Source organism: Cyprinus carpio, chromosome A6 (genome assembly GCF_018340385.1).
Source record: "Cyprinus carpio isolate SPL01 chromosome A6, ASM1834038v1, whole genome shotgun sequence".
Classification (NCBI taxonomy): Eukaryota; Metazoa; Chordata; class Actinopteri; order Cypriniformes; family Cyprinidae; genus Cyprinus; species Cyprinus carpio.
Genome location: NC_056577.1, coordinates 19968661 through 19992441, shown reverse-complemented (window position 1 = coordinate 19992441; position 23781 = coordinate 19968661). Strand labels below are relative to the sequence as shown.

The window sequence follows — 23781 nt, the reverse complement described above, 5'->3', positions numbered from 1 at the left end:
GTAAGCTGCACGATTTACCAGAAGAAGAAAGGTCATCATGTCATATGTAGAATAGTTTGTTTTTATTTATGTGTACAATCAACGTTTTCTTATTAATGATTTCAGTTCCATCACACACGATTTTATAGATATAAGCAGGACGCAAACCTTAGCTTACGGTAAGTTTGGTATTTTGTCGTCTGTGATACAATGAGCATGTCTGTTTGCTTCTAGCCAGTCACATTGACAACGAGTTAATCAGAACAGAAGTACCAAACTCTGAAGCTGGAGCTTTGAATTCATTTGTTTGTATTTGTTTCGCCTGAAATGTACAGCTTGACATAGTTCACATTGAGATAGTTCACCTTCAGTTGCTGGTTTGTACGAATAAAATATAGTCTCTCTCTCACACACACACATAAACATAAAAGATATTCTGAGGCACGAATACCTTAATCCTCATAATTTTATGAATCAGTAAAGCATATAGTAGATAAATGTTTTTGACCATGTCTGAAATTTCATACATTGAAAAAAAAAAAAAAAAAGCAAATTTTTATGTATAACAGGCATTTAATTTCTCCATAATTTTCTTCAGGTGCATACACTGTGTGAAATAATCGATTTTCCACTGTAAACCATACCTTTGTTTTTTCATGCTTTTCTTGGTTTGTTTTTTCATTAAAGTCTCACAGAATTTGAGTTGTCAAACAAATGGAGGTGTTTATGCATCACTGTCATCACAAGCTCCCAACCCTCCTGTCCAGGACTCTCTTCAAAGCTGTAAAGAGATGCCACATCAGCTGTGCCATTCAAACTTCTCCCCTCGTCTCTGTCCCTTCCAAACCAACCATTCCACCACCACTCGTGTCTCGCCTCTTCCAGCCGTCCAACTTCCGGGAGGGTCAGGAGGGAGGAGACTTGACCTGCCGCAGCCAGAGACTGATGCTGCAGACAGGACTTATCCATCCCTCCAACCCTGGCTGCTTCTATTACTTACCGGTCGCTCTGAGGTCCATGGAGAAACTGGTTCGGCTCATTGATGAAGAGATGCATGCGATCGGTGGGCAAAAAATTGACATGCCGGCATTGTGCAGTGCAGAACTCTGGAAGAAGAGTGGCCGCTGGGAGCTTATGGGGAAAGAGATGTTCAGGTTGCTTGATCGACACAATGCTGAATACTGCCTCGGACCGACTCATGAAGAAGCAGTCACAGAGCTCTTTGCTTCCCAGACAACAATATCCTACAGGAAGCTGCCACTTCTGCTGTACCAGGTATTAAAAATGGCCTTCACTGATGCTTTTGTTAAAAATAGGGCTCAACGCTAAGGATTTTTCCGATTTAGGTTGAAATTTTAATTGCCTAGCCAAAATTGCCACAAAAATAAATAAAATGAAAAAAAAAAAAAAATAGTTATTGTTTTTTGACACATGTGACCTTTTATTCTAATAAATAAGGTTATGACACCAACATTTTAGATAGCACTAAAATTTCACATTTCTCAGTTCCACTTTCAATACCACAACAAAAACTACTAGCCTAACTAATATTAAGCTAGTGAATTATTAAAAACTATTAAACAGTCAGTAATAAAATAAGAACAAATAAACAAATTACAACCAATAGCATAAATAAATACAAAAGAACCAAGATACAAATGGATAAAAAAAAAAACATACTTGCCAAGATTGGCCTGTTGACATAATTTAGTGTGTATTTGTCTGTTCAAGAGCAAGAAGATTCAAAATAGTACTCAGTTCAGTATTTGCATGCTGTCTTTGTAAACTTTTGTAACAACATGGCAATGGTCCAATCGGGTCAGTAGCAGTTCTGTCAACTGTCCCGAGTATGTTTCAATTCATTTTTCCTAGGCCATCATGCAGTTCTTACTGTCAAGCCCTGACTACTTTTTTTAGAGATGCTTCCATGTAGGTCTGTTATGTATATATGTAGATAACATGGATATGCCTTGCAGGTAACGCGCAAGTTCCGTGATGAACAGAAGCCGAAGTTTGGGCTCCTACGTGGCCGGGAGTTCTATATGAAAGACATGTATTCATTTGACATTAATGAAGAGGCGGCTCTTCAAACGTACCACTCTGTGTGTCAGTCCTATGGAAGGATATTTGACCGACTGGGCTTGAAGTGGGTGCAGGTACAGGCTGCCACCGGCAACATTGGAGGCACACTTTCCCATGAGTTTCAGCTGCCTGCAGACATTGGCGAAGACCAGTTACTTGTTTGTGGGAACTGTGGCTTCTCTGCCAACATTGAAACCATGGAACAAGGCCAGACTGAGTGCTCACAGTGCCAAACAGGCACACTGACTGAATCCAAGGGCATCGAAGTGGGGCACACTTTTTACCTCGGTGCAAAATATTCACAGGCATTTAAGGCCCTGTTTGTTAATGCATCCAATGTGCCCGCAGTGGCTGAGATGGGGTGTTTTGGACTTGGTGTCACTCGAATACTTGCCGCTTCAATAGAGGTGATGTCATCTGAGGATGCTATTCGCTGGCCTGGGTTGATCGCTCCTTATCAAGTGTGTGTCCTGCCACCTAAAAAGGGCAGCAAAGCAAATGAAGCCACACTAGTGGCTGAGAAACTGTCTCAAAGCTTGGGAAACAGTCTACCCAACTTGAGAGGAGAGGTGGTACTGGATGACAGGGTTCAGATGACCATTGGAAAACGACTGAAGGACGCAAAGATTTTAGGATATCCATATGTGGTAGTGGTAGGACAGAAAGCTCTGGAGGATCTGCCCAGCTTTGAGGTGATTTGTCAGCAGAGTGGAGAAACCATGTTCCTTAGTAAAGAGGGCCTAGTGGATCTTTTAAGTAAAGCTGAAACTATCTAATCTAGTTTTATTTAAAATAAATAAATATATATATATATATATATATATATATATATATATATATATATATATATATGTTTACATTTTAAAGGCTACTGATGTTCAGGCGAATTCAATCATTGCTTGTGTCTATAATAAAAGTATGAGATGTGGAAATCCCTCTTATGTTATAATAAGGAAATGCTGATAATAAAATGGGTTTGTTTGTAAAATTTTTTGTCATTTTGTTCTTGTCAATATAGAGCCACCAAGATTCACTAAGTATAATTAAATTAAGTATAATTTAAAGCATTGCTAAAAAAAAAAAAAAAAGAGATGAATTCAGTAATGATAAGTGTTGAGATAAGCACCAAATTTTTTAATGGAAAGTAGCTAAAGCCTGCTCGAAAAGTAGCTTGATGATGCCCCCCCAAAAAAAGAAGAAAAAAAGCTATTTGCATCTACAATTAAAAAAACAAAGTTGGGGTGGGGGGGGGGGGGGGGTGGTTGTATACTGATTCCAAAAGTTCTCAAATGATTCCTTTAGATGGGACATTTTACTGATATTTCCATTATTTTTTTTTTTTTGAGAGAGAGAATTTTTCATTGTTTAAAACGTTTTTTAAAATTTTTCATTGTTTAACTCGCATAGAACAGGAATTCTGACAATTATGTCATGCCTTTCTAAGATAAATAAATGATGCAATCTTCATTTAAATACATAGTCAATGTTTTATCAGCAATTGAATTTATATCTCTTAATTACAAAGTCTTTTGATGTCCTTGAAAGATATCCTGTGGTATCATTGACTTCATTGTCAGGCGTGAAGTAGCTTTTTATTTTACTCCAGACCAGCTGGTGGCAGTAATGCGTCTCTCACGTGTGTTAAGCACGTTCATTTCTTACATTCTCACATGACAACTGAATACATTACAACTGAACCTTTTTTTTTTTCTCCAGAGAAAGCCAGAGCTCTTAAGGATGAGGGGAATGAGTACTTTAAGGAGAAGAATTATAAGAAAGCTGTAGTGTCTTACACAGAAGGACTGAAAAATAACTGTATGGATATTGAACTCAATGCGATTTTGTACACCAACCGTGCAGCTGCGCATTTCCATTTAGGTCAGTCAGTATTCCCCCAAACACACACACACACACACACACACACACACACACACACACACACACACACACACACACAGTTGCCTTGTATATGTCTCTTAAATAATTAAGGTTTTCCTTTTTGATGCATGCAATTAACTCTTTTCTGCAGGGAATATGCGTTCGGCTTTGAATGATGCCACAGCTGCAAAGAAACTGAAGCCAGAGCACATTAAAGCCATAATCAGAGGTGAGTTGTGTCTATAGCTCTTAGAAAACAATTTTTTTTTTTGTACAGAAAATAAATATGTACATCTGTGTAATTTTTTGTGAATGTATTTAGGTGCACAGTGCTCAGTGGAGCTGTGTAATTAGGCAGGAGCATTGCAATGGTGTGAGGAAGGTCTCATGCTGCTTCCCACCGACAAGAAACTACAGGAGCTGAGAGCCACAGCAGATAAACAGAAGGTAGAAAGGCCTGACAGGAAGATCAAAAAGTTTTGGGTGAACTAATCCTTTAAATCCAGAATGGGTCACCCCAAAATGAAAATTTGCTGAAAATGTAGGCCTTTTCCCCCTCAGGCCATCCAAGATGTAGATGAGTTTGTTTCCTCATTAGAACACATTTGAAGAAATATAGCATTACATCCACCAGTTGATCTTCTGCAATGAATGGGTGCCGTCAGAATGAGTCCAACGGCTGTTAAAAACATCACAATAAGCCACAAGTAATCCACACCATGGTGCATCAATCTTGTGAAGTCTAAAGCTGTGTGTTTGTATATATAAAAAAAAAAAATCAATAACTAAGGAGTTTTAATTTTAACCTGTAACCATAAACCTTCATAAACCATAATAACACTTCATCCAGTGAAAAAGTCCATCCCCTGTTATCCTCTTACATCAAAATCCACCGACATTAGTTTAGAACCGTTTTGTTTCACTTGCAAACAGTGCTTGATTTGGGCATATTTCTCTCCTGATTCAGACAAGACAATATTTTCACTGGAGAAGGCAATATTATGGATAGAGGACTCATATTTTAACAGATGAAACAGTTTAAAATTAAAAACGTCTTAAGGATGGACTTGTTTATTGCAAACACGCAGCTTTTCACTTTGTAAGCCCAGGACTGGAGTTATGTGGATTACTTTTCGATTATTGTGATGCTTTTATCACCTGTATGGACTCTCATTCTGACGGCACCCATTCACTGCAGAGGATCCATTGGTAAGTTATGTAATGCTGATTTCTCAAATTCTCTTCCAATAAAGAAACAAACTCCTCAAGCCAAATTTAAGCAAATTTTCAATTTTGAGTGATCTATTCCTTTAAAGAATTTTAGAATATACAGAATTAATGTGATAAAGTGATTGTAATGTAAACAGATTAATATGAAATTCCAGTTATTACAATTAAACTCTTTATTTTATTTGTTTGTAATTGTAAATTGCAGTCTTCTTATTTGCAAATTTATTTATTCTTTCACTACCCAACTGTATACATATGTTTCTGTTTTTGTTTTTTTGTGTTTTTCTGTGTTTGCTCCTGTGTTTAATGTATTGTTCTTGTAGAGAAAAGCTGACAGAGATGCCAGAAAGGCAAAGGTTAACGCGAAGAAGGAGCAGAATGAGAAAGAAGCATTGTTAGCTGCCATTAAGGTACTGAAGAGGCAAAGTTTAATTATAAAAAGTTTTTTTCTTTTTTCTTTTTTTAAAAAAAGAGCTAAATCTTTAATGACTCTTTTTTTTATTATTATTATTTTTTTTTTAGGAGCATGGCATTAAACTTCTGAAGACCGAGCCCTCTCAAAACAGGGGTTCGGACAGAGAGGATGATGCTGCTGATGGAGGTGCATCAAGATTATTCTTTAAATTAAAAATCTGCATATAGATTTGATTTTTATAGTCACTCATTTTGTGTTGTCCAGCTTCATGGACCATTTGGCAGTGATGTTTGGTGAAGAGCTTCCCCCCTGGGATTTAGAAAGAAAATATCAGCCTCAAAACCTACAGGTCAGTATACAAAGAAATTTACAAAGAGACAAAAATAACAACACTGGTGGACACCTTTTTGATCCATACCCGTCCTCTGATGCTAGAATTTAAATTAGATGTGATACCAAGATACCAAAAGATTTGCTTTTTTGTAACCTCAATGCTTTTGATTTTTCAGCTGTTTCTTGAGGATCCTGATAAAGGAGACCTTTATCGAGTTGATCTTGAAAAGTCACTTCTTGACATTCTTCAGCACCAAAAGTATTTCAGAGGAATTTCTTCTAAGTAGTTTTATCACTGCTTGAATAGGTCTCTGATGTTTTCCTCTCTATTTTGTTCTTTCCAGGTGCTCTGTGAAGGCAGGAACACCTAGTTTCATTGTGCTGGTATCAGGCTCTCCATTCTCTAAGCAGTTTTTATCAGGAAAAAAGGTCCAGAGATTGAAATGATGTTCTGTTTGGACCTTAAAAGACTTTAAATGCCTTGACTATAAATCACCCTCCTGCTGTTAAGCACATTTCTGCTCACCTCACCCCTTGAGAAAACTGCAGATTGAGGCAGAACTTTGAAGTGGATTTCTTTTGCGGCAACGTCAATGATTCACCTTAAAAGCATGTAAAATTCCAACCCCCACTCATTTTTGAGGGGGAAAAATTTATTTGATGTGCAATTTGAAATATAAAACGTATCACAGGTGAAAAAAACAGATATAAAACATGGAAGATTATTTCTAGATAGTATTTTACTCTGCGTTTCTAACCATTGCTCATTACAAACTGGTATGACTTAATTTCTGCAGTGGAACACACAAGAAAATCCATTTGTCTTCCATTTGTGTTGACAGAAAACAATGAGACATTTCTTAAAATATCTTTCATGTACCACAGAAAAAGGTAAGTCATATGGTTTTGGAATGTCATGAGGTGAATAAATGACAACGGAAGTAATTTTTAGGTGGAGTATTGCTTTAAAAAAAGTTTCTGGTATGATAAAATAAACTAGACTCAAAGATGTTGTAACCTTTCAGACAATATTAATAACCAGTGCTGGACTGATATATTGTTTACTATTTAATGTAGACCTTAATTACTGAGGTTTAATTAAAACCACATAAAACAATCTGTGATTTAAATAAAAATATACTCATGATGAAGTTGAGTTGTCATGCGGATCCAATAAACCATACTTTTTCAATATTTATAAGGACATTTTTTTATTGCAAGATATTAACACAATTTAAATTCGTTTTTTTTTATTGACAGCAGCATTCAAGCTGACATGAACCACACATTTGTGTAAAACTTGTCCAGCGTGAGAATGTTGAGGTTTACATGATTCATTACACAAATGTGCTTATTTTATTAGTGCTTATTTATTTGTTTACTTGTAAATGTAAATGTTTATTTACATTTACAATGTGGTCTCAGGTTTGTGAACCCCATAGTACATGTCCAGGCTTAAACACTTATTTCTTGTTTAACTGGCTCTTTATGCTTTTTGGCATAAAAAAATGCCATGAAGACAACAATCCAAAACAATCTTTTGGACTTTAACACCATAGTAATACATTTAGAATTTTAGAACACATTTCCCTTGTCCATCACTCAGCATTACCAAAATTGAATACCTCTAGTTTGAAATGAGTAGCTACATTATTGTTAATTCCTGTCTTAACATGCATAACTCATGGACATCACATACGTAATTGCCCATCAGAAAATTATCTGTAGTCCCTTCCCATTGTTCCACAGACTCTTTCAGATAGACATGGACCTTCCCAGGGAGAACTTTTTCCCTTGTGGCTGTACGCTATTCAGCAACATTCTAACCACTTCCAACCTCCCCTTTCTCACCAGATCTTTTGAGAGCTCTGTCACCTCATCTGTGTGTGCTCGGCACAGAGCCTTCAACTCAGTCTGAACAACGTTTGCTCCATATCGCTCTTCCGCCTGCTTTAAACATTCCTCTAATTGGATTATAGCATGACCCGTGTCGTTCCCACTCTGGGTGAAGCTCACTAGAATAGCCTGTAGCATGCAGCGCAGGACTTCCGTGTCTTGGACGCTGGGAGGTTCCAGTTCAAGTGCTTTCTTAAAACAGTCAATGGCATTCTGCTCCTCTCCTTTCAGCAGCAGGCAGCGACCCCGCAGGAGCTGTAGTTTAGGGATTGTAGAGCCCAGAGGACACTGCAGAGCTTTAGATAGACTGACCAGGGCCTGGTTTATCGCCATCTCATCGACCAACATGCTCTCCTGCAGGGCGTCCACACCCATGTAGTAGTAAACCTGAGAGATGGATATATTCGGCTCTTAACTATTAGCTTTAGTAGTTGTTAAACTATACATACAGTATACAAGACTGCATTTATTTGATGAAAAATACAGTAAAAAAACAGTAATATTGTGAAATGTGTTCTAATGTGCTGATTTGTTGCTCAAGAAACAAGAAACTTTATTCATCGAGTATTATTGATCAAATTGATAAAAAGTGATAGTAAAGTCTTATTGAGCATAATGCTTTCATAACTACCTGACCCATCTCCAAATGAGTCCTCAAGCAGGGTCGCACAGCCAGAACACGTTCCAGGTCAGCACGGGCCTCTTTCAGAATCTGACGGTCAGGAATGCCACCTTGGCCGCACTTCGCTTTATCAAGATCTTTTGTATATAGCGTAACACCAAGCTGGAGAAAAAGTTTCAGATGGCAAAGAATACATATTTTGAGGAGCATTAAAACTATTATAAACAAATCTTTTGCACTCACTAAAATATTTGTTTGCTAGAAAATACACTGAAATTTAGCTTTTCTTTCCACATTGTATTAGTTCCATCACAACGTTTGGAAGCGAACACATTCATGAGAAAACGCAAAAGCTTTAAAACTATTTATTTTCTCCCATCTTTTTTTTTTTTTTTTTTTTCTCACCATGTCCCTTTAGTGGCATTGTATGAATGTGAACTTGTGTAATACACAAACATTCCAGCCAATTAAATGGAGAAGTTCTAACATAATTGATTTTTTAAATGCAATAAAACCCACGCATAGTGTCCATACACTTTTTAACATGAGTCACAAAATGGGTGTTTCTTTGACTTTGCAGGAGCAGATGTTTTTGTCATCCTAGTTTATCCTATGGTGTTATTAAAAAAACAAATACACCGCTAATTCAACATATTCAGTGTCTGAGTGCTTTCATCTACAGGCACATAAAAAACGAATATGAAAAATCTTAATGAATTGTTGGGTGGTAATCAAGTATTTTGCTTACCTTGGCGCGCATGCAGTATGCCTGCCAGTTGAATTCTGCATCAGGCAGGACACTCAGGGCCATGTTACAGATACCTGTGGCCATCTCCAGTTTGCCTGACAGGAAGAACACGTTTGCTAGCCTGTTGAGTATGAATGCATCATCCGTGGCGAGTTTAATGGCCTGTGGAAATCAGCAGTGAGAACAAATCTAATCATTTAGAGCCTTTTACACTTCGTTATCATTTACATTGTCATGGTATTATTAGCTTTAATGCATCAGCATGTCAATTTGTCAGCTTATGTTTAATCATATTAAAACATAAGCCTAAGCACGTCTTTCTAACACCTGTATCAAGAAACACGTTACACGTCACGCCCATACATGTTGTGGCTACAGAGGAAATGTGTGCCAATCATCTCAAAACTGGAATCTGATCTATTAGCTTGACCACAATATAGCATTCTACATTTTTCCAGGGCTGAAATACAGTACCGATCCGTAACATGTCAAGGGGTCACATCCAGAGAACCCACAGTCATGGACTGACATTGGCACAGTGGAGAACTCCTCCATCTGCTCCAGCATGAGACCAACGTAACACCAGGCCATTGCTAGAAAGTAGAGAACAGAGATACAAAGACATTGTTTTAATGATTCCTTGACATCTGAGATCTGCTAGAAGACACTGATCAGAGGTCATATAAGAGCCAAGTGTGATAAGTAGAAACAAAAAACCGGAAAGGTTGGTCTGTGTAACCTTAACAGTCTCTTTTGTATGAAGCCCCACATGACAAATTAGGAATTCATTCCCACAAATTTGTTCCCTAAATGTATTAATTCTTTCTCTCATTTTTTGGTAATTTGTGACCACATTGTACAAATTTTATTCGTACATTTTATTTAAATTGTGGCCATGGTTTAGCTATATTAAAAACAAGGGACACAATTAGTACAACATGGCAAAAAGAAGTAATTAATAAGTTGTAGGGATGATTTAACTAAAATGAGAAAACGAATAAATAAAATGTAAAATTGTGAGAATAAATTCTTAATTCGTGGCCACAAAGCTTCATATTTTTGTATTACACCAAGTTGCAAAAATGCAAACATGAAAATATAAACATACATCACATTTGGAACTTCATATCCAACATTTGCCACACATTTGCATTATTAGGACATTGGATCTTGCAACTGGGGGTCTCTGAAGACTATAATCAGTTCTTTATCTATGGTATTATCTACAGTATATGAACGTGGGAGCTGACTGTGTTTACTGCTTTATTAAAAACCTTTATCATATCTACTCGATGAAAATTACCTTTGAGATGTGTGTTGTCAGATTTAAGAGTCTCTGTGAGAAGCTTGAGGCCCTTGTTGAAATAGTTCAGTCTTGTGAGATCAATGTCTATCGAATCCCTTACAATTCCATCTAACCTATTAAAACAAATAAATAAAGGTTATGATCAGCCTATTATTGTTTCAGTTCATTATAAGCAATGTCTGAGTTGCCTTAAATGCTTAAATAAGCAGTAATATGTTTGATGATGTTAAAAATGAAGCTGAACAGGTAAATGTCAAAAATACTTAAGTACCTTATGTAAATTGTTGCCATTTTGAAATACCAACTTCTTTTCTCCTCTATTGGTATCTGTCAGAAATAAAAGGACAGAACAGAGTTAACTACACACACACACAAAGTCTTTTAAAATAGGGTCCAACGTTCATTTTTAATACTCATTTTAATAATTATCTGATATTCTCATAAAATATTAGATAATTTGACCTTTATATAACAAGCCAAGTTTAGTATATGTTATATCACATGGTATGACTCCCCAAAAATGTAATGATATGTACTGTATTGTACATAAGAATATGTGGTGTGCTCACCAGTTCCTCTCCATAATCGAGTGCGCGGTTATATAACATCAGCGCAGCTGTCAGTCTCTCCTGTAAAACTTCGTCCCTCTCCAGCTCCACATCATGAGGATGTGTGTACGCCTGTTCAGCCAAGCACCGTGCTACCCTGAGCCTGCAGTCTGTCTGGTTCTCCCCCATCTCTGGGCCCATAAGGGCAGCCACACGTTCCATACACTCCCCCTCCTCCACTTCGCGACCCAGGCGTTCATATACGTAACCCAGGTTGGCCCAGGCGTTGAGGTTTTCTGGATCCTCTTGGCAGATGCTGTGAAAGGCCTCTTCTGCCATCTCCAGTTCATCTACATGGAAGGCCAGCAGGCCCAGCATATTACGCACAGCATACTGCAGTCGTCCCGTCTCAGCTTCAAGCTCAGCCCTGAGGCTTTCGCGTTTGAGCTGGGTGTCCCGGTGCCGAAGGGTGACTAGTCCATTGGGTTCACCATTCAAATTCAGCTCTAAATGAAAGTGGCCAGGGATGTAGGCCATCCCCTCAATCAGAGACTCGATGTCTTCTTCTGTGCTGTCCTCCATTGTCCCCACACACTTACTGACAATGCCTGACTAAGACAGAACAACTTATATGTGGGACAGGAAATACAGGTTTGAAGAGGAGGAGAATTGAGACATGAGTAAGGAAAGATGTTAAACATGTGCTTTCTTGCTTCCTGTAACAGGTTTCTCCACCCCAACGTTGTGCTTTTTACATTAACTATGGTAATTTCAAAGGACAACATGGGTGTTTGCTTCAGGAACTGTGTAAAGAATGAGTCTAACATTCTGAATTTGAATGACACACCTTGGTATCATGTAGGGTTTGCCATAGCCATGAATTGGCCAAACAGGAAACCACTTTAAATACTAGTCGTGAAAGAAATCCTGCAATCCTCTGCATGTAAAATAACATTTAAAATGCACTGTGTAACTCTGTTGTTATTTCACAGCTTCCCGAACTGTGTTTGAGTGAAAAAAGTTCTTAGGAGTGAAATAAATGTCACCAGACATGAGGAAGTTCATGTGTTCTGATGAGCATTTTGATAAAGATTTCCTTGAGTTTATCTGAACTGGTTTAAGTGCTCTCAAATATGAACAATTATTATCAGAACTGTAAACTTCAACTCCTCCTGTTGTCATTAGACCTTAAAGGGTTTATATATATATATATATATATATATATATATATATATATATATATATATATATATATATGTCACAGTGAGTAATTTTTTAATATATGAAAAAAAAATATTGATATTTTTAAGCAATTCTACATAAAAGTCTCAGTTTTACTAAGTCAGTTGATTTTCATTTTAGGTGCAATTTCCACCATGACCACTAGAATGAATCCTTTCTTTAAATATAGAGAAAACAGTGACATGCATAGGAATTCTCGGTCTTAGATCATGGAAGAAATCATTTTGCGTCAGCCAAGTAATCCAGACATAAAAACTGTGTCAGGTTAATAAAAATTAATTTCCCAATGTTGTTCATCATCTTTGTCAAAAATATCTTGAAACAGTATCCTTAAGCAGATGCATATAGATGTGATTTTAATTTTTAAATATTGACATATTACCATCTGGCTGGTAATAGGTTCATATCATGACAAAAGAACCTTCAAGGTGGACTCAGTGCTATATATTAAGCTCCCATTCTAAAGTACACAAACGAACAGTGACACTTTTATGGTTACCTCAGACTGGAAATATGGGTCTGTTGTGTGAGGTTCTCCTCACACTCCTGTTCTGTTTTTGTCCATGATGATTAAAACAGAGGGGGATCCTCTTTGTGTAGCCAGCAGATGTTTAATGATGTCATCTTGACATGGTCTTGGCCCTGAGAGAACATAAGTGAGACACCGGGCAGAGTAAGGACTCATACTTCTTGTCTAAATCTGCATTTAATTTCTACTGTATATGTAACTACACACAAAACTGACTAAGCATATCAGCCATGTGGTAATATGGACCACAAACCACAACTTTTTTCATTAGTATGGAAAATAGTGACAGCTCACCATTTACTGTTCTGACGTACGGTTGGAAAGCAGATTACAGATAGCTATTTTAATGGAAACATTAAATGTCATTCTAGAATGTGTTTAGCAGACAGTGGTGCCTGATATTCAGCAGTTCCTGTCTGAAAAGAAACTTTTCAAAATAATAATTTTTGTGTATAAATTATTTTAATGCAGACACTGTGTTTAGTAGCCTACAGTTAGTTTTTCGTCTTTTATTTACGAATGGGACTGATTAGTTTCTTGTTTGCATGTGTTCCCAGTACACATATCACATTCAGATTCATATGAAGGAAATGTTCATGGAAATATGGCTAAAATATCATGTAGAGAACTTAAATACAGTTTATAGTTAAATCAAAGTTTATATTTAAAATACATATTTACCTAGCTTGAAAAATATTTGGATTTAATGAAATTTGTAATTATTTTGTAAAGCTGCTTGCATCATTAGCTTACTTAGCTATTATAGCCTAGTGATTAAGGTAACACTTTACAGTGTCCTTATTACAATACATGTGATCTTACTATATTAAAAACAGTTAATTATTTATAATTATAACCAACTAACCCTAACCAAGTACATGTTGTGAATTTATATTTCTCAGTAGCCTACTTAAATGTAGAATTACACTGTAACAAGGACACCTTAAATAAAGTGTAACCATGTTTCATTATAATTGCATGTGATATACAGGTATAACAAGGACTTTTTTATAAAGTAGACCTTATTTAACTAATTGAATTGAATTGCTAATTTCTGCGGTCGCGTTTACTCCGTTATTTACGGCAGGGAACTTCTGCGCTCCGCTCGCTCGCCTCGCTGTCATGCAGGTGGAATTCAGTCCAGCAGTCGTGTGATTCGAGCACATCAGGACAGACATTCAGTTTGGAGAGATCTCCTGTCCAAACCTGACTTCATCTCCGAGCATCACATCCACAGTTTACCTGATCATGGTCACGGCATTTTCAGCACAGCCAAGGAGATTGAACAGCACGCAGATCGCATAGATTTGAGCGACGAATCTTCAGAGAGACTCGCATCATGCTCAGGTGGTCTGTCTTTCCCACTGAAGGAGAGCATATAGGCTGCATTTGGGAAAGAAAACAGTCGTGTGAATGTTTAGAATATTAATCAGGTATGTCACTCTCGTGTGTGATGATGCTTTCAGCTCAGTTAACGCATGTGACGCGTTGTTGATGTTTTTTTTTTACCAGACATAGGCGGATTTCAGCAATAATAGCCTACTGGATGACTGTTATGTGTTTACAAATAATCACAGGGTGTTGCGTAAGATTTTTTTAGGCATAATACTGTATATCAGTGTTAATCATAACTTAGTCATAGAGTTACATTTTTGAATCCAGAGCAATACTCAAGCATTTCTTTTCTTTTTTCCCTCTTTTCTTCTAAATAGATCTTTTTTATAATCATGGAGGAGAGCAATACCTGTGAATCAGTCCCAGATTTAAAGGATCTGGAGTTGAAAGTGGGGAGAAAGACCCCAGAGGGGCTCTTGAAATGGATGAGAGAGGAGCACAAAATGATCTCTCATCATCAGACTGACAATAATGAGACTGAGAAGAAGGGCCTGGATGAGAAGATCCGAAAACTTAAAATGGAGATGGTAAGAGCCAATTCTACATCTCTTTTGCTACTAAACTAATAAATTAATTTCATTTACTTCCATCAAATTTATTCTTGTGGTTATTGATTTCTAAACTGTATTTGATAACCTCACATTTATACTGTATATCTTAAAATTCACTCTGCATAAAATGAATGAAGAGTGTGACAACAGTCAACAAAAAAATGTGTGTATGTGCTAGTTTTATAAATGTGTGTGGATGAATCTCATAGCAGACACGCTACACAGTGAGTTTGTTTTCTCCTTTCTGATGAAACATAAAGCCTCTGGCTTTTTTGATTCCTTGTTTTTTCCTTGTCACATATTCCAGTGTAAAGCTCTTCTACTTATTATGATTGTATCTTTTCATAACATAATTCTCAAGAAAAAGCCTGCAGCATGTTGTTGTTTTCTGATTTTGAAGGGTTCCAAACCACATTCCACAAACCAAATCATCCAGAAGCAAACAATTTTCTCACAGTATGCCAAACAGTAAATAGTGCATTGTAACAAGACCCTAAAACTGTCATGCAAGCAATGATCTTTTTAATGAACAGATGAATTGCTTGCAACCACATGTCTGTGATGATGTTATAGTGAAGGAGTTGTGGTAAAAGATTTGCTGCTGGTTTCAGTGTTCATGCTTCATACTGTAACTTTAAACTCTCAGGGCGGATATGTCCATGGTTGTATAAAGAATTGTTGTAGTTAGGGAAATGTGCTTGTTTCCCTGTGGAATGCAGAGCCATTAAGCAAATGGACCCTGATGTTGTTGCTATTGTGCTCTTTACTGAGTGGGAGACTTTGTAAAAGCCACCAAAGCTGTCATGGATTATGCTACTGCCAGTTGTATTTCTGATTTTTGGAAAGCAATGTTATTAATTTGCCGAGGATACCGCTGTGATGATGTTAACATGTCAGTGGTTTACTGCATCAGCCGATATCTGTGTAGACAAGCCTGGATGTGGTTTCAGATAAAAAGGTGAAGGGTGCTAAAAGCATGGTATGCTTTGCCAAACTGTAGTTCAACAAAATGAGTAATTGTACTGTAATTATGTAAAACATATAGAACTAAAATTTACATATGATTTACAGGCTTGAAACAGAAATGTACAGAAATACAGAGAAGGAGATTGCAAGGTGATCCACAGAAATTAACAGGAATATTATTCTTATAATTTTTATTATATTTTATTATTATTATTTACATTATTATGCTTTCAATCTCATTTCTATTTTATATTAATGAAGTTTTATTGTCATTTTCAATATTATATACACTGCCGGTCAAATCAAAAGTGATTTTGTCTTTTACATTGTTACAAAAATATCTAATTCAAATAAATGCTGTTCTATTCTTTCTATTCATCAAAGAACAAAAAGTGTGTCATGATTTCCAAAAATATTAAGCAACACAGTTGTTTTCAACATTAACAATTCTGAAGGATCATTTAACACTAAAGACTAGAGCTTTGTCATCACAGGAATAAATTAAATTTAAAATTATATAAAAACAGATAACAGAAGATAGTAATTTTAAATTGTAATTTTTACAGTATTTTTGAACAAACAAATGCAGCCTACCTGATCATAAGAGACTTTGTTCAAAAATATTAAAACATTTTACCGACCCCAAACATTTGAACGGTAGCATATTTTTTCTGTTTGACAGCCCTGTTTTTTTTTTTTTTTAAGTTAGAAATACAAACTAAAAATGCCTAAAAAATTTTGTGTAATACCTTGAACATAGGTCTTCATTTATTAAAATATCTCTATAGCTCCTTTTATTCGTTTGGAAAGGAATACCTCACAAGGGGATCATAATATTAGGCAGAGTCCATGGCATCGAAAAGTTTGAAAAGCCCTGGCAATAAGTATTATGAGTATAGTTCAAATTCATGGCAGTAAAACACTTTATGGTACAACACTGGCTAGCGACTTCCAGGTAATTTCACAACATAGCTTGCTTCTAGAGTTGATTTAGAGTTTTAGTGTTCTCCTGTTGCCATTTCTCACTGTTCCCAAATAGTCATGAGCTACAGCAAGCCAACTGTCATTGAACTTTACCCTCACACTGTGACATTGTGACCCATATTGCTGCAGTATAGTGACACACACAGAGAAAAAAAAGACTTGCATATCATTACAAAAATGATTGTTACCTGACTTTAAAACATTGGAAGTAACTGGGAAATCAAACAGCTTGTTATTTATGTCACCTGTGATCTGCGTGAAGATAGAGTGAGAGATGTGTCCTTGATGACTTTGAGCATCTTGGCCCCCAGTGAATGCACCTCTCTCTCCCTGACTGACACAGATGGGAAACACCGGGGATGGTGTGTACTGACAGATGGAGGAAAGGGAGATGACTCTTCCAGTCTGAAGAAGGGGAGGGAGAAAGAAAGAAGCAGTAATGGTGAAAGGGAGAGTGGGAGGACGTAGAGGTTAGGAAGGAATGCAGAGAGATAGAGTGTGTCGTGCTAGATGAAAGGGAGAGCAGTGATGTATTTCTGTTTGTATTTGTATTTCTGTAAACTCTGATGATGCCCTGTTACTGTTTCATTATGCACATATCCATTAATTCAATTCAAATGTATTTGTATAGCGCTTTTCACAATACAGTGTTTCAAAGCAGCTTTATAGAAAATGCATGTGTCTACATTAATTTAGAGTGATCTGTTATCAGAAGTGAATGTGTCTAAGTAATGTTTATTTCACAAATGAACAGTTCAAGATGATAGAATCATACAGTTAGCTAACATACCTTTATAACGAAGCACATTTACTGTATATTTATTGTTTGAATCAATCAGCCAAATGCAGTTCTAAATCTGAACATATTAATAATCTTAATTTAACATTAAATACAGTAGCTTTAAATAATGAAAAATAATATAGCACTAGAAATATTCTGCTAGATTTTAAATAACTCCCCAGTTACTATGTTACATAGCTCTCTACTGTCTACCGTCATGGCAGAATTGCTGTTTTGAAAAGATTGGGAGTGTTTATACAGCTGACTTAAGTTTTTACTCATCCAAAACTATCTACGGGTCACTATGGTCTCTGCAGAGGTGCGTAACTGGAATAAAATAGAATAAAAAAATACTAATAATAACACATGAATATCTGGTGTATTTTTCCCCTGTACTTTTAATTTTTAACCCTGACTGTAAAATGAGCACCATAATCATAGTTTATATGACTATGACTATCCATGTGATGGATGTGTGATATGGCAAGTTTGAATACACCCAACTTGTGTGTACTTGAACATATTCAACATAGTTTTTGGGTGAACGGTTACTTTAACTGATTAGTTTGTCTAAAAATTTTATGCAGCAGCTTTACTTATTACAGTATTTCACAGTATTTCACATTTCACAGAATGTGCAGAAATGGCAGTGTCAGTGTTTTTCAGATACCTGACTGCATGCTTAAATCCTCCTCATCTTTGAAGGGCTTTTTTTGCATTATTGCAAAATAAACTGAATGCTGCTGTATAATATTGTAATATATCTGTGCCTATTTTAACACTACTACTGAGTGATAATATATTTCTTTTAACACGCACATAGAGCTACGTGGTGTGTTGTGATACTTAACAGAGCAGGACACCACAGCATGGAAAATGAGCTCTCCAGAATTCCAGGGATTAGAACACAAGACGTATGAGCTATGGTTTTAAGGAGTGGGAAAATGGAATTCTTCTGGCTTTGAGAATCTCCAGTGTGAGCCTCAGACACTGTGGAATGTTCTCCCTAAGGAGAGTCTGTGGGTCACTGTGTGGCTCGTGTGGAAGGATGGAAGCTATATACGATTATTGCAGTGCACTGTATTGCATGGGGTTACAATGACATTGTTTTCATTTAGTCTCAGCAACTCTGGACTGAGGTGCCGGCATAGAGCAGAGTTGTTACAATCTGTTCTCTGAATCTCTCTCGTCTTTTAGCCTATGTATTTACAACTTTCCCTATTTACTGTAAAAATGCTTGTTTATCTTTGCCTTCTAAATTCAGCTTGATTTCCCCTCCCCCTCTCCAAGCCTCATTTGTTCTTTTTGTATCCCACACTCTCTTTTACCGAAATGTTCTCTTTTGGTTTTTTTGTACTGTAATTACTGTGGTTAACGTCAACAGTGCACTATATGGCCTTTAAATTACACAGATGATTGGATGTATAGGATAAGAGTATGCTGTCCATTTATGGCAGGCCCAGTGCACTTAAACTGATTTATCCCATCTTGTTTTCAAGCTGGTCCTGAATCTATTGGCATTTAGCACATTAATTCACATTTTGACATCTTTCTTTTAATCAAAAATGGTCACAATTTGTGTCAAAAAGTTAATTAAATTGAAAATGAAAATTCTGTAATTTTCTCTCTGTAATGTTGTTCCAAAGAAGTGTGTTTCTTTTTTTTTCTGTGGAATACATAAGGAAAAGTTAGGCAAGGCGGAATCACAGCCTTCATTCACTTTTACAGTACGGAAAAAAAAGATGTAGTGAAAATTATTGATGACTGAGAATGTCAGTTTCTGTTGTGTTCCACAAAAGTAAGTAATATGGGTTTCGGAATGACTTGAGGGTAAGTAAATAATGACAGAGCTTTACTTTTTGGGTGAACTGTTCCTTTAAGAAGTGCTGTGTGACCGTAGCTGATGGGGTGCAGACAGGGTAGTATCCGGCATGGATTGTGGGAGCCAAAGTGCTGTGGCCTTCAGAGGAAGCACTGACTATTTGATGAGCAGCATTTTATGGGCTGGAGAGCTGTTCAGTCAGTCAGAAGAGTTCAGGACTTTGTATATCATGTTACATTTAGTAAATGTCTAATTTCCTGACAAAAATGCTTCTCTGCTGCCAAATGAAGCTTCATAACATATTTTTAAACCAATGTTTGACAGATATGTTATAAAATGAGAATACATTACAAAAGCATGATCTAATCAAAAGTCAAAAGACCAACTGAAGAGTCAATAGCATCCATTTTTACTCTTAATATGGCCCAAGAGGAAGCTAATCATGTGAATGTTGAGCATACCTATCTATCTATCTATCTATCTATCTATCTATCTATCTATCTATCTATCTATCTATCTATCTATCTATCTATCTATCTATCTGTCTGTCTGTCTGTCTGTCTGTCTTGATCATTTAGGTGGATGGATACTTAATTTACTTTAATTTCATTTTTAATTCAAGCAGATTATAGTTATTAATATTCGTTGCCCTCAGAAGTAAATTCATTCTTTTGCTACAGTTTAACTTTTATTTAGACATTAAGTTTAGATGTGTCAGATGAAAATTGCTTAGGCTATTTGCTGTGGAGAATAGGAAGAGTAGAGTGCTTCACAGGAATGGATATTGTCAGGAAGATCTATAAATCTCAACAGCATTTACAGTAATGGACCTCCGGCTCTGTATTCAGTACAGGACTCCAGTCATGCTTGTGAAGCCCAGATTTAATGCAACAATCAGCACTAATCAGAATGCATTTCGAGCATTTTTTTAAAGTTGTCACACTTCCTAAATGACAAAAAATAACTAAAAAATAAAGCACCAGTGGACTATATGACGAAGCACTATATTCTAAGTCTTTAAGAGCCATACAATAGCTTTGTGTGAGGAACAGACCAAAGAACTCATTTCCTCTAGCAAATCAAATCTCATTCACATTATTTGAATATTCACATATTCAAATCGGGCACATTGCAATATTTTAATATATGCATGATATGACAGCATTTCCATTTTTGGGTGTAATATTTCTTTATACAGTTTTAAAAATAAACCATTTTGGGTTCCCTAAAGACCCTTTCAGTGAACAGTTCTCAAAAGAACCTTGATTTTCTTATTATGAAGAACATTTTAATAATCTAAAGAACCTTTTTCTAATATGAAGAACCTTTTGTGCAATGGAAAAGTTCCATGGATGTTATTTGTTTTTTGTGTGTGTATAGGTTTTTTTTAAGTATGATTATTTTAAAAAGTGTAGCGTATACATTCGTTAAACTATTAATGATTGTTGAAAAATGTCTTGATGGCAATGTGTATTTCCTCTACTCAGGCTCATCTACGAGCAGCAGATGTCAAGATCTTGAACCAGTTGCTAGCACTTCATGAGGGCATCGAGGCAGTGAAATGGCTTGTGGAAGAGCGTGGTGCACTCACCAGTCGCTGCAGCAGCCTGACCAGCAGTCAGTTCAGCTTAGGGGAGGGTCCCGACACCTCATGGAGGAGCAGCTGGAGCAGTCTGCAGGACCCCCATGACAAGCTGGACAACATTTCCATTGGCAGCTATCTGGACACATTAGCTGATGACCTGGATGAGTACTGCCCCTCTAGTGGGACTGATTCAATACTCTGTGCCACCCCTATGGGTACTGGAGGAGGAGTGGGAAGTTCCACTGGATCTGGAACCAGATCTCAACAAGTCATGTCCGATGCCCCTAAAGAAGATGCTCAGGTTTGGAATAAAGCAACTTCTGATACAACGAGACCGTACCAGCCCAACAAGACCAATGGAATCCTGGACAAAGCAGTGAAGCAAATGGTCAGACCAGATTCACCCAGGGCTTGTCTCGCTGAGAAGCTGGGGAAGAATCTGAGCCCTAAATTGAAACCCTACAAGAATGGCAAAGTTGAGTTGGAGAGCTGCAAAATGAATGGCAAAGTTCAACTGGAGTATGACGCACACTGGCGTTGGGTGCAGTCACAGGATGATGTGACGTTTTTGTGATAATATATGCATGATCAAGCCAAAGGTGTTGATGGGAGACTGCTCTGGTTCTCTGTTCACCACTGAGCTTTTGTTTGTAGACTTTGATCTTTGATTAATTTGAGGCCAGCTTCTCTGATCTCCTGAAAGGACAGAGGTTAAGAGGTCAGCAACAGAAAAGAATCAGGAATGGATGGAAAGAAGCTTAGACCCGTGGGGAGTCAGAGTTTAAAAATCCTGAATTAATGACAGTTTACTCTGTCAGGTTATGTAGATGTTTAGAAATGCATGCTTCAAATGTAGATTTCATATGAGATCATAATCTTTTCTTTTCTTTTCAGCACAACTATTTATTGAATCAGTAATTCAGGACTTTATTTAATATGTCAGTAGATACATTTCATTTAAATGATGTAGTTTCAATTCTATGTGCTTAGATCATTTTAAAACAGTTCTCAGAAACAATCAAAATATTGTGAACTATTATTACAATTGAAAGTAACTGTTTTCTATTTCAACATATTTTAAAATGTATTTATTTATGTGATGGCAAAGCTGAAGTTTAATATTAATCCTTAATATTTTTGTGGAAACCATGATACTATTTTTTTTTAGGATTCTTGAATGAATAGAAAGTAAAAAACATTACAAATGTCTTTACTGACACTTTTGATCAATTTAATGCATCCTTGCTTAACAAACTAATTTATTTCAAAAGAGTGCACAAATGCTCACATTTGACATTTCCTTCATATTTTAAAGTGGACCAAAGTTTGTTTAGCTAAAACAATCCAAAAGCTTGAAACCACAGCAACTTATTTTGTTAAAATCAGATTCAGTAGATTTTTTATGCTGTCTGGCCATTTTGTTTGTCCTTTCTGCTGATTACAATATGGACAAAATTAAGTGCAGTATTTGCTCCTAAACTGTAGGGAATGTTTAAAGCATGCTCCATTTTGCTACCAAAGTCTTAAATCACCTCAGAGTGTGTTCCTTTGAGTTAACATTTAATGGTCAAATAATAAATCCATTCTGAATACAAAGCATGCATCTGTTACAATGTGACCTTAAGTCCAGAATCAGCAACACCCTTGAGTTGCCTTTGACGATTAATTATACAATCAGAATGCCATTTTTACATGTATATAAATCATTAAAAAAAAAAAAAAACCTGCTTTACTCTGTTAGAATGCTTATGTAATCAATCAGTAAAAATGCTGTATTGTCAATCTAATCAGGTAAATTGTGGATTAGCTTTAAGTAGGATCCTATTTTGAAGTACCGGTTCATACTGGTTCTATTGGATTTGCAAATTAAATGAGCTTGTGAAAACACCTAACAGGAAATTAAGGATGTCATATGGCTTATTCCACTGCACAGATCCAGTAGAATAATATTGCTCATACAAACGCATGGCCAGTGGTTGTGCTGTGATCTTTGCATTTGTGATGTCTTTTCTGGTTATTTAAAAATTGAGCACCCAAAGTGCACTTTTAATTTAAAGTTGTTCAGATGACTAACTTTTACCAGTTAATCAAGTTCTATATGTGGTGTAACTTGGATATAATCCTGCATTGCCTATGTTTTGTATGCCAAAAGAACTGCATTGATGTATATTTTTTTTTTTTTTTATTATTTTTAATTTTTTTTTTGGTCTAATGGAAGAACTGAAAATGCTATCAGTATTCAGCAATTTAACATTTAGTGTGTTATGTAATAAAAAACTGTACTGTTTTTATGCATTCATCTATTTTTGTTCAGAAAAAATGAGGACTGCATTTATAACGGTAACTTAACTCAGACTTTCTCTTTCCTCAAACACCCACTTTCAGTTAATAATGCCTGTGCTTATAGGAAAGGGTTTCCATGACTACAGAATATGTGTGTAACTTATGCGTGTGTGTCACTGACAAATCCCAGAAGCCACTGTGTGAAGAACTGGATTATGGCAGGAATAGGTGAAGATATTGGAGTGAGATGGTGAAGCTGATCAAAGAAAAGTGAGCAGGTGCTAAAAAAATGACAAATGGATTGGTTAGAGAGAGATGAAATAAAAATAGAAATGGAAACAGCAGTGGTCCTGAATCACATGCGGCCAGGTGAGATCAGATGAGAGGCAAACAAGTACCTACAGTGAGGTCTGAATCTCAGACCACAAGTGAAAATGTTTTGCTTAAAATTTAGGATTTTTCTAATGTAGTACATAGTCTGTAAAAATGAACATTATTTTGAATGAAAAGTGGGAAAATGCACAAAATTTTCAGATATCTGTTTATTTCCTTTTAAATTAGATTTTAGCTAACCTGCATAGCTGAATTGGAGGAAATAAAAATTAC

At 36.4% G+C, this 23781-nt stretch overlaps 3 protein-coding genes and 1 pseudogene across 3 annotated transcripts; 3 read left to right on the top strand and 1 right to left on the bottom strand.

Moving 5' to 3' along the window:
- Positions 1-3044, top strand: LOC122145321 (probable proline--tRNA ligase, mitochondrial). The gene is made up of 3 exons (XM_042758333.1): positions 1-158; positions 667-1254; positions 1956-3044. Exons 2-3 carry the CDS (start codon positions 694-696, stop codon positions 2835-2837), a joined length of 1443 nt encoding a protein of 480 aa, XP_042614267.1. The 5' UTR covers positions 1-158; positions 667-693; the 3' UTR covers positions 2838-3044.
- A 640-nt stretch (positions 3045-3684) lies between these two features.
- LOC109106230 lies at positions 3685-7068 on the top strand (annotated as a pseudogene).
- An 83-nt stretch (positions 7069-7151) lies between these two features.
- On the bottom strand, positions 7152-11658 carry LOC109106231 (tetratricopeptide repeat protein 22-like). Its single transcript, XM_019119613.2, has 7 exons — positions 11059-11658; positions 10761-10816; positions 10487-10602; positions 9658-9776; positions 9184-9345; positions 8445-8597; positions 7152-8200 (listed from the first exon to the last, which is right to left on the bottom strand). The coding sequence occupies exons 1-7, from the start codon at positions 11617-11619 to the stop codon at positions 7673-7675; spliced, it is 1695 nt and encodes a 564-aa protein (XP_018975158.1). The 5' UTR covers positions 11620-11658; the 3' UTR covers positions 7152-7672.
- A 2244-nt stretch (positions 11659-13902) lies between these two features.
- Positions 13903-22000, top strand: LOC109106229 (leucine rich adaptor protein 1-like). The gene is made up of 3 exons (XM_019119608.2): positions 13903-14241; positions 14521-14730; positions 20795-22000. The coding sequence occupies exons 2-3, from the start codon at positions 14536-14538 to the stop codon at positions 21464-21466; spliced, it is 867 nt and encodes a 288-aa protein (XP_018975153.1). The 5' UTR covers positions 13903-14241; positions 14521-14535; the 3' UTR covers positions 21467-22000.
- The last annotated feature ends 1781 nt before the right edge of the window (positions 22001-23781 follow it).

Excerpts from the sequence above, each read along its gene's own strand:
- LOC122145321 (XM_042758333.1), top strand. The coding sequence starts at position 694 with ATGGAGGTGTTTATGCATCACTGTCATCACAAGCTCCCAACCCTCCTG. Across the intron at positions 1,255-1,955 it reads TGCCACTTCTGCTGTACCAG|GTAACGCGCAAGTTCCGTGA; the intron begins GTATTAAAAATG and ends TATGCCTTGCAG.
- LOC109106231 (XM_019119613.2), bottom strand. The coding sequence starts at position 11,619 with ATGGAGGACAGCACAGAAGAAGACATCGAGTCTCTGATTGAGGGGATG. Across the intron at positions 9,346-9,657 it reads CCTTGACATGTTACGGATCG|GCCATTAAACTCGCCACGGA; the intron begins GTACTGTATTTC and ends TGATTTCCACAG. Across the intron at positions 8,201-8,444 it reads CTCATTTGGAGATGGGTCAG|GTTTACTACTACATGGGTGT; the intron begins GTAGTTATGAAA and ends TCCATCTCTCAG.
- LOC109106229 (XM_019119608.2), top strand. The coding sequence starts at position 14,536 with ATGGAGGAGAGCAATACCTGTGAATCAGTCCCAGATTTAAAGGATCTG. Across the intron at positions 14,731-20,794 it reads GAAAACTTAAAATGGAGATG|GCTCATCTACGAGCAGCAGA; the intron begins GTAAGAGCCAAT and ends TCCTCTACTCAG.